The sequence below is a fragment of the Vitis riparia genome, chromosome 5 (genome assembly GCF_004353265.1).
Source record: "Vitis riparia cultivar Riparia Gloire de Montpellier isolate 1030 chromosome 5, EGFV_Vit.rip_1.0, whole genome shotgun sequence".
Lineage (NCBI taxonomy): Eukaryota > Viridiplantae > Streptophyta > Magnoliopsida > Vitales > Vitaceae > Vitis > Vitis riparia.
Genome location: NC_048435.1, coordinates 22763554 through 22774008, shown reverse-complemented (window position 1 = coordinate 22774008; position 10455 = coordinate 22763554). Strand labels below are relative to the sequence as shown.

At 38.9% G+C, this 10455-nt stretch overlaps 2 protein-coding genes across 2 annotated transcripts; one reads left to right on the top strand and one right to left on the bottom strand.

Moving 5' to 3' along the window:
• Positions 1–4073: 4073 nt before the first annotated feature.
• On the top strand, positions 4074–7166 carry LOC117915309 (putative disease resistance protein At1g59780). The gene has a single exon (XM_034830862.1). The coding sequence runs from the start codon at positions 4074–4076 to the stop codon at positions 7164–7166; it is 3093 nt and encodes a 1030-aa protein (XP_034686753.1).
• A 286-nt stretch (positions 7167–7452) lies between these two features.
• On the bottom strand, positions 7453–9997 carry LOC117914861. The gene is made up of 2 exons (XM_034830366.1): positions 9772–9997; positions 7453–9677 (listed from the first exon to the last, which is right to left on the bottom strand). Exons 1-2 carry the CDS (start codon positions 9806–9808, stop codon positions 7564–7566), a joined length of 2151 nt encoding a protein of 716 aa, XP_034686257.1. The 5' UTR covers positions 9809–9997; the 3' UTR covers positions 7453–7563.
• Positions 9998–10455: the final 458 nt, after the last annotated feature.

The following is a 10455-nucleotide window of genomic DNA, read 5'->3' as shown; positions in this document are numbered from 1 at the left end:
ACAATGATGATTCAATGAATGAAAAAAGGAATGAAATTCCCGCTCCAGATTTCTTATTCCCATGTAAGAAACACACCTTCAATGTCAAAGCACAACTAGTATAAGTCTGTAAGCATCCATCACTGGCTAGTATTGCACATCTTCACAGGACCAAAATCTGAATTCTCCTGTCGTGTATGAAGTGAAGAACTCCTTGGGTTTTCAGCCTTTGGCTCCCTGATTTTACCTCTTTTCCCTGTTTTCTATAACAAGAGCTTGGATTCTTTGACCTGGATTCTTCATTAGATAAGGTGGCTGCTGTGTTTTCTAATAAAAAATTTTCGTCTAATCACCCTACTTACTACAATGAAAGGATCAATCCTGACCCTTTAGCCATTTTGCCTTTTCATCTTCTTACATTTATGAAATAAAAAGTCAGACTCTGATGCCGTTTGTTAGATTCAGGGTATCAACCATTCCGCTTTCTTTGAGAAAAATGAACTCTTGTGTGTAATGCCTCTCTTAGGATGTTTGAATCCCAAGATGGGTGTGTATACCTTGGAATGAGTTATCTCGTTAAGCCTTAAGGTGAGTGTAATGCTAAATGCCATAAAAGGATGAGTATAGTACTGAATGTCATAAAGGGGTGATGGGCACATACTTATTGAAACTTGTTGGAAATCATCCCTCACAAAAAGAGAAATGGGGATGAGTGTTGCCTTGGGATGGTTGAACCCTCGGGATGTGTTGGGAAAGAAATGAGCTTGAAATGTGTGTATGCCTTGGGATGAGTGTAATGCCAAATGGCATGAAAAGGTATAAGCTCATTCTTAAGATATTAGCCATCTCGCCTAAAAACCAATTGGCTTAGGTGAGGAATGAGGTTAAGACGTTTATGGCATTCGACATCACAATCATCTTGAGGTTTAATTATCTCGAGGTTTATTTTCTTAAGTTACCGATTTTTTAGGGACTTAATAATTCATTCCCTAGCCATACTCTCCTGTGACTTGAACACAAGACCGAATTTAGTACCACTTGTGAGACCAAGGCATTAGCCATCTCATTTGTAGGCCAATTGACTTTCGATGCCAAACTAATTCTTTTATGACATGACATTCATCTCAAAGCCTAACCATCCCAAGGTATATAAGCTCATCTTAGGTATATTTCTTGAGCCATCAATTTACAAGGAGGGGCATTGTTGCATACCTAACATTGCCAACACCATGGCTTATGGCATAGTTATCAAAAGCTCAGCAAGCCATATTTGTTTAGGTTTAGACCAACACAAGATCAGAGTTGTCCATAGCCCACCACCTTGCTAATCATCTTAACAAAGAAGATCTCATCTGTGATCACATCCATGGTGACTACAACACAACTTCCCACGTCTTTAAAACCTCATCACGGAGATGTCCTCTCTTTTCTGTCATTTGATATTGAAGGGGGAAATATGCTAGGAGATGACATACAAAATTTTATTCATTGATGCATTTCTAGTGGTTGCTTGATCTAGAAAATATAGTTAGACCCAAATTTCTCGAGGCATTTGGCAAACTAACTCATCTAAGTAACTTGGCTCGAAATAAATAGTTCTTGAAGATGCTTCCACCCATTCATAAGCAAGTTGCAAATTCTTCAGACACTAGATTTGAGCAATACATGCATTAACACTCTTCCTGGTTTGATTTGGGAGATGCAACGATTGACTCACCAAATTTGAGTTCTTAAACTATGGTAAGCTAACGCAATTGAAGGAATGGAATGTTGAGGAGGGAGCACTGCAAGCTCCAAGAGATTTAGAGATAAGGTCATGCATAAGGTTGAAGATGCTTCCCAAAGGGTTGCTACATAGGAACTTCTTGGAAGTCAAGTCAACAGACATGCCTAGTCAGTTCTCTTAATAGAATCAGATTGCTTAGTAGAGCATCGCCTTTCATAAATGTGTGCATAAATCATAATTGTTGATCAACTAAAATCAACAAAAATAACTTCTACCCTTCCTTACTTTGGGTTTGTTTGGTTGGGATGTTTTAGTACACATAGGACTTGTTTGATAAAAGAAATAACCTCTTTAAAAAGTGGAAAAATTGATGGATCCAAATTTTAAGTGGGTCTGATGCCACAAATTCTTGGTCTCGCACCCTAAAATTTTGCTTTTGTTTTTTTGTTTTTTTCGTTTCAAAGTAGGAAAAAAAAGTGAAAAAGGAAATGAAATAAGAAAAAGGGGATAAAAGCAAAAAGAAATAGAGTTTAGTGTTTTGGATGGATGGGAGGCTAAAGAAAAGGGTATTTTAATAATTTATACCTAAAGTTTATTTTAAAAAAAATAAAAAATAGGTGGCCATGTTGAGAGTAGAGTTGTAATTTGGGTGGATTGGTTGGGTTGGTTATTAACTTGAATTTAACTCAAATTTAAAAATAATCAACTCGCATTAAACCTAACTTGATGTCTAACTTAAGGTATTCAACCTAAACTTAACCTAATCTTATTTTTCTAAGTTTAGATTAAGTTTGATTGATTGGGTTAGACTCAGATTGATTGGATTACATAGTTTAAAATTCATTTTTTTTAAAAAAGAAACTTTTTTTCTATATATTTATATGAAAATTTAAATAGGAAATATGACAAAATTTCAAGATAGTAGCAAAAAACAGTAAAAATAAATTTCTTTATCTTTCTAAAATAATGAAAAAGTATATGATATAATATAATTTGATATGTTTTTTTTTTATATTTAAGAAGAAAATGAATATTATTATATAAAATGATATACATTATAAATATTATAAAAACATTGAATTGGTTCGGGTTACACTTAAGTTATTCAAACATTGGCTCATGCCCAACCCAAATTTAACTTAGGTTAAAAAAATATAACCAAAGCCCAAACCAAATATTGAAAATGATTGTCTACATATGCTTAAACATCGAATTGGGTTCAAGTTAGGTCAGGTCAACCCACCCAAGTTGCAACCCTTGTAGAGAGAATGAGTGAATGCATTCAATGAGACTCATTTCTTTAGTTTAATATATTAGATGTCCTTTCACTAAATGATTATTGGTATTGCTTGTGTGGTAATGCATAACCACGTTCAAATAATAATAATAATAATGCATTTTTCAATGAATTTGATAATGATAATTTTATAACTGATAATATTTTTTTTAATGAATTTGATAATGATAATGATAATGATAATCTTATATCCGAAACTATCAATAATAATAATGAAGATTCGACATTTATAGAATCTAGGGGTTTTAGAATACAATCTAGTCAAATTTATATGTTTAGTTTAGGTAAGTAAATTACAAATAAATTATTCAATAGTTGAATTTAAACTTTAAAATTTGTCATATAATGAAAATATAATTAATTTTATAAAATAAATCATTTTCAATCTTCACCTATTTATGTTATTAAAAAGTAAAATTAAAAGGACCATATAATTAATTCAAACCATGGTGCTCCTACTTTCTCAACAAGAAAGATTTTCATTACTCCATACTCAGTTTTATCAAATAGCCTGGTAGTTCAAAGGGATGCATAATTTATTAAGTATAGTGGGGAGTTGGGAGCCTTTGTCAAGCCTAATTTATTAAAGTATGATTGGGAGTCTTTGTGAAGTCTTCATCTGTGTCAAACCCACATTTTTTCTGGGAAGGGTTGAGAACACCCCTAAGCTTCATCTCAACAGAAGGCAATGTTGTCATAATTGGAGTCTTTTAAGGCAAAAATCAGATGATAAAGAGAATCAACCTTGGAGTCTAGACTTGGATCCTTTGTCTGGCGACTCTGATTAACACACCCTTTAATTCTCCTACTGATCTGTCCTTTCTCTCTTGTGAAAGATGCTGAGGTGAAGTGTGTCTCTCCCCTTTATTCCTTTCCTTCCTTTTATTGACTATATGGCTGCTTTAGTTACAAGCTAAATGCCTTCTTTGCAAAAGCCTTTTCTCTTCACCATTTTAGCAACTGTATTTCTCACCTCCATATCATTCTCCCTAGCTACAAGTTAAATTTTGCAGTTCCAAACCCAAGGATTTGGAAAACAAGAAGATGAGGTGGAGGCAAGAGAGAGAATACATGGTGGAGGGCATTCTGTCAAGGGTGGCAGAGAAACTCTCTGTTGTGCTCATTCAACAACCTGGCCTTCTGAATGAAATTGAAGAAGAGGCGAATTGGATTTACCTGAAAATGAGTGACTGGGTTAGCCATCATTTAGCATTCAAGGGCTATATGGAGCCCTTAAGGGACATTGCCTATGATGTAGAGGATGTTGTTGATGATTTTATGCTAAAGACGGCAACAAAGAAAAGGAAAAGAGGAGGAATTCTCAAGAAGCTGAAGCAGATCAGGGTCAACATCTATGATAAGATAAGTTACTACCCTGAAAGCTTGATACATGCTGAACCAGTAGAGGATCAGAACATAGCCAACACAGTTGTTTCCCCGGTTATTGAAAAGGTGACAGCCCTTTTAGGTAAGGGATTGCTTCGTCCCCAGGTGAAAAAGAAGGCCAGAAGGATACTTGATGAATTTAAGTCCATGAATGGCTTTCTTGAAGATGTAGAATCAGTAGAGCTAGATGAAAATGGAATGGCATGGATGGAGGACCTCTGCAATGTTTCTTGTGATGCAGTGGATGTTATAGACTCCTTCATCAGTGGGAGAGAGCAGTTCAGGATGAGGGGAGCTTTTAGGAGAGTAGTCACAGGCTTCAACAAATTGAGGTCCCAACTTCGTCTAGGTGCGGAGATGGATAAAATCAATGAAAGGATCCTGGTTCTTTCCAAGGGGAAGCCAAAAGAGGTCATCAGACATGGCCAAAGTAGAGAACAGGGGAGTGAGAGAAGGTTACAAAGACAGGTTCCACCTTCTTATGTTGTTGACAAACCTGATATGGTCAGCTTTGAGGATGATGTACATGAGATTGTGGCCAGCTTGCTTACAGATGACAAATGTTTCTTTATCATTTCAATTGTGGGCGTGGAAGGAATTGGCAAGACAACCTTAACAAAGTTGGTCCATGAGAATGATATGGTTGTGGATCATTTCCCTTATCGTGCTCGGGTGTCTGTAGGTTCATGGCATTTGGGATTTCTCAAGGACATACTTGAACAAATGGGCTGCAACAAAAGTATTCCAACCTTGTGGAAAGATGACAAGAATTGCAGAGTCAAGGCAGAGAAAGAAGATGAAAAAGAAGAAGATGAAGAAGAAGATGAAGTAGATTTTGAAGCTTTGTTGTCTTTGCAGAGAGAACAAGAGTCTGAGTTGCTGTCTTGCTTGAATGCTTTCCTGCAGGATAAGAAGTATCTCATAATTCTGGATGACATACATGGGGCTGTTTACTTGGAGGACCTGCTTAGAAGACTTCCAGACACATCAAATGGGAGTAGAATGATTTTAACCAGTCGGCCTACAAGTCTACATTCAGACCTTCCAAACAAGAGCCTTCATCTAACACTGCAATTACGTGATGATAATGAAACTTGGGCACTGTTTAGGCATACTTTGAAGGTAAGCATGCCCCCAGAACTGCTAGATTTTCAAAGAGAAATTGTGAGAATATGTGGGGGGCTGCCACTGGCCATAAAAAGCGTAGCAGATGTTTTGTCAAAGAAAGACACAACCATTGAGGCGTGGTCTAGTGTTCTTCAGCAGCTCAACAGAGACCAAGAATTTTGGCAGAAAACCTTGACTGCGATCAATAACAGGTTGCCCTTGCACATGAAGCGATGCCTCTTTTACTTTGGACTATTTCCTCAAAACTTTGAGATCCCAGCAAGAAGATTGATTGTATTGTGGGTTGCAGAGGGTTTGGTGCATCCAATGGAAGAGAAAGAAGCTCCTGAAGCTGTTGCAGAGAGGTACTTGACAAAGTTGATAGGCCAGTGCATGGTTCAAGTGACTAAGAAGAAGCTTGATGGGAGAGTTCAAGCATGTCGCCTACCTGATCCCATACGACGTCACTGGTTGTTGAAAGCTAAGGAAGCTACATTTCTTCAAGGTCACAAAAAACCAAGGTCATCTGAGATATATTTGGGCACTGGTATGGTCCATCGTCTTGCTGATCATCTTGACAAAGGAGATGACAGTTTCAATCAAATTCATGGTTACCACAATACTTCTTCTATTTCTCTCCAATCTCAGTATCAAGATACCACATCCTTCCTATCATTTGATACTCGAGAAGGAAGCAGACCAGGAGAAGACATAGGAAACTTTCTTGACCGATGCATTTCTAACAGGTGCCTTCTGTTACTGCGAGTGCTTGATCTTGAACTGGTGTACAAACCTAAGTTGCCAGAGTCGTTGGAGTTACTAAGACACTTGAGGTACCTTGGCTTGAGACGGACAAAGCTGGATATGCTTCCTTCATCAGTGGGTAAGTTGTTAAACCTCCAAACACTGGATGTGAAACATACTGACATCAGAACTCTTCCTAATTCTATCTGGGCTATGCAACAACTGCGTAACTTGTACTTGAGTGAGAATTACTGCAGCATGCCCCAACCGAGCTCCAACTCTCTGACAACCCTCCAAACACTATGGGGCCTGTTGGTAAAGGAGGAGACTCCAGTGAAGGATGGCTTAGACGGGTTGGTCAATCTTAGAAAACTGGGATTGGCATTTTGTTTACTGGGTTCTCAACAGGAGGCAATGTTGTCGCAAGTGGATGCAGTGGCTGATTGGGTTTTGAAACTGAACCATCTTCAATCCTTAAGGCTGAAATCATATGATGAAAAGAACCAACCATGGGATTTGGACTTGAAGCCTTTGTCCAGCCATGCGAATCTCTCTAATGTTTACTTACTGGGGCAGTTAAAGAATCCATCCATTGTGTCTGAATTCCCACATAGCCTCACTGACCTTACCCTGTCATGGTCAGGATTAGCAGAAGACCCAATGCAAACATTGGATAAGCTTCCCAAGCTAAGAGTTCTTAGGTTATTGCGCAGAGCATATGTGGGAAAGAACATGCTTTGCTCTTCAGGAGGCTTTCCAGAGCTTCGGGTTCTTAAACTGTGGATGCTGGAGCAGCTGGAGGAATGGAATGTAGAGAAAGGAGCACTGCAAGGTCTCAGAGATTTAGAGGTTAGGTCATGTATAAAGTTGGGTGTGCTTCCTGAAGAGTTGCAGCACAGGAGTTTCTTGAAACTAGAGTTCATATGACTGGATAAAGATTGTAGTTTCTTGTGATAAAGCATGCTTAGCACTTAGCAGAATCCTAGCTTTTATGAGTGTAGGTTTTCTTTCCTTATAAGGCTGTGTCAAGATTGAATGTGGTATCTTCTGTATACCCCTGCATTGGGTTTGCCCTTATCTGCCACTTCCAATGTATTTCGTTTTAAATCAACCATCATAAATTTCTCAGTTCAGCTCTTAGCATCAATGTGGCCTACTTCTCTTTTATCAAGTATGGACAAAAAGAAAGCAAAATTCTACAGAAGGAAAGTAGTAAATTGAAAATCATGAAATGATCCTTTTTTTTGTATCAGACAAGCAATAGTACTACATCAATTTATGAACTAGAACATCAACATTCCCTACAAAATTTTCATCGGCGAACCTAACTCACAACCAGCCTAGCCCTTGCATGGCCTTGTGAAATCTGGAAATGTTCAGTTATTCCAAAATGAGCCATCAGAAGCCAGACATGAGTGAGCAGCTCTCCGCCTTGCCCGAGCTGCTTGGCATGGTGATTCCACTGGCACTGACCAGCCGCATGAGATAGCATCTCCACCCACACATGGCTCATCATCTCCCATTTTTGTTCACACTGCCATTGCTCCTCTCTCTCCAGGGACTGCAAACATTTAGCCAGCCTGCAGGCATCGAAAAGCACCGACTTGCTTCTATCTCCTTTCACTTCCAATGGTAGAATTTCAGTGTTCACTTGAAGTAATGTTGTGCAAGCTTGGCTTCTACTCGTTATGTAATTCCTCTCCTGAAAAAATTCAGTGGCCTCTGCACAGCTATCCTGAAATCTGATCTTCCCAATTCCATTAGGCAGCATGAAGGGGCACATGACCAGAAGATACAGCATATAATCTGATAGCAGCTTGCTTGCTTTGCACTGTGAACTTTCAACCGAATTCGGGTTTTTGTTTAGGTCAGCATAATAGCAGAGATCAGTTGCAATGTGCCAGAGAAGAATGCTCTGGTCGAACTCTACCTTAATAATGCTCCAATCAAATTTCGGGAGACAATTCATTTTTTCTAGCACATTATCACCTCTTTGAGAACATATTCTTTTACATGCCTCAATATCTGAGGCCCCCCTTGATTTCTCTTGAAGAATTTCGAAAATCAATCTTTTCAAATCTGGGGAAACTTTTGAATTCTTGCACTGATGGCCCTGTAAGGCTTCGTAAATGCCAAGGAACTTCTGGACTCCACTGCACCTGACTGGCTTTTCTTTGAGGCATATACTTATCAGATTGTGCTGTGCCATGGAATCAGACCATCTGTTCTTTGCTGGCAGTACATAAGGTAATTGAAAACATAATCGACGAGTGAAGAATGTTCGGTAAAGCAGATTGAGAAACGGGTTTTTGTGCTTACTCAACCAAAGCTCAGTCCAATCCGAGGAAAGGAGTACAGCAATGGCATACATTTCTATAACAATCCCTCCAGCCAGCAGCGAGTATGTTATAATCACATCAGTAGTTGAATATCGACCCGTATCAATGCTCGAGAAGGCGATAAGCACCAAAATGGTGAAAGATAAACTGATGCAGCGGAGTAGGCTTCCCAATCTAGAATAGATCACAACTGCCTTTGTGTAGAGCACATCATACATGAACCCAAGCTCAGTTTCAATCACCCTGAAAACTTCCTCCCAAGATGTACTCTGGAAGAATGACTGGCTATCTTGGCGGTCCTGGAAGCTAAGAATGAGGTCTGCAAACAACCGTTTGAAGTTGTTGAAGAAGTAATAAGCAGCTTGCAAAATGGCTGCATCAGGGACAATGCTGTTTATTGCAGCTGGAGGGGAGTGATTCACCAACTTGGAAATTTCGATTCCTGGGCACAGCGAAACATTATAGCCCTCGGCCTTTTTCAGACTGTAAACATCCATGAATTTGGCATAATTAGGACCTGGGTCAGGGCGAGGCAGCATGGCATCTCGGAAGTGATCACTGCTTGCAGACCTGAGAATCCAAGTCCTCTCCCCATACTTGATGAGGCCAATGATGAACACTGGAATGGCTAGAAAGTTCAATGCTTCCCCCTCCCAGGACTTGAGGAAGACATAGAATGCCCCTCCAAACTGGGTGAGAAGCCCCAGGAAGTGCCTTAGCCATAACTCATTGTCTTCTAAAGAATAGGCTGTAATGGTGTCTGGGCCACCAAGATGAACCAGCAGAAATGGTGCCCAAAAGGCCATTATCACATAGTTTGTTGCTGGTGATTTATCTTCACAATCTTCTTGGTTCATGAGGATGCCAATAGAAACTGTTGCAAGCCAGTCTGCAGACAAGTAGGCAAGCCAAATGATGACTCCAACCCAGCTTTTGGCAGTGTATTTTCTCCTGTTTCCCAAGAGGATGAGGAGAATCTGTAAGGAGAGGCTGAGGAGAACCATTACCCGGAGTTCCCATTTGTTCCAGAGCTTCATCAGACTGTTTGGGAGGATAGGCATCAATCTCCTCCTGTTTATGAGGATCATACTGCTGACACCTGAGAAAAACATAAACCCATGAGCCAGAAGCAGCAGAAGATTTCATTTGATCATTGAAAAAAGGAAGGGGCAGAGATGAATTGGTGATTTCACCTGTGGATAGCATGGTTTCCCTGAAATGGGAATTCATCTCTATAATCAAACAGCGTGGCTGAGGGTTGGAGAGAAGGGAAAGATGATCTTAAGTGTTGTGGAGAATATTTCTGGAACTGGGTCATCTTTACCTCTTCAAGGGAAATCAATTGAAAAAATTGGGTTAGTTCTGGAATCTTCGTCAACCTCCGGAATTGATCTATCCATCCTACATTTTTCTTGGAATTTTCCCTGAAGTTGCCTTTATTTTCTGACTTAAAGAGTTTAGAATACGAGTGGGTCCATGACTGTGAGGCCACGCTCCTTCCTTGAACTTGGATAGAGCCGTTCCCTCACTATTACAAACATCTTTGTTGGTTATTGCAAAAAATTATGGCTAATTATAAGTCATGTTTGGAACAACATAATAGAAAATGGGAATGAAAAGTAAATTTGTTAATGTATTTGATTAAGATTTAGAACATGATAATAGAAATATAAAATTTCTTAGTATAGAAATCATACCTCTTTCTCTCACATCTTGATTTTTCTTTTTACTTGGTATTATCATTCACCTTCTCGTTCTATCCAAACATATCTTAAATATTTGAGAGTTGGTTTTCATTTTTTACGTGGTTAGATTTTTCTATTAGAATATGAAACAAATGCGAGATATAATTTTTTTTTTATTGTTATGTTTAGATT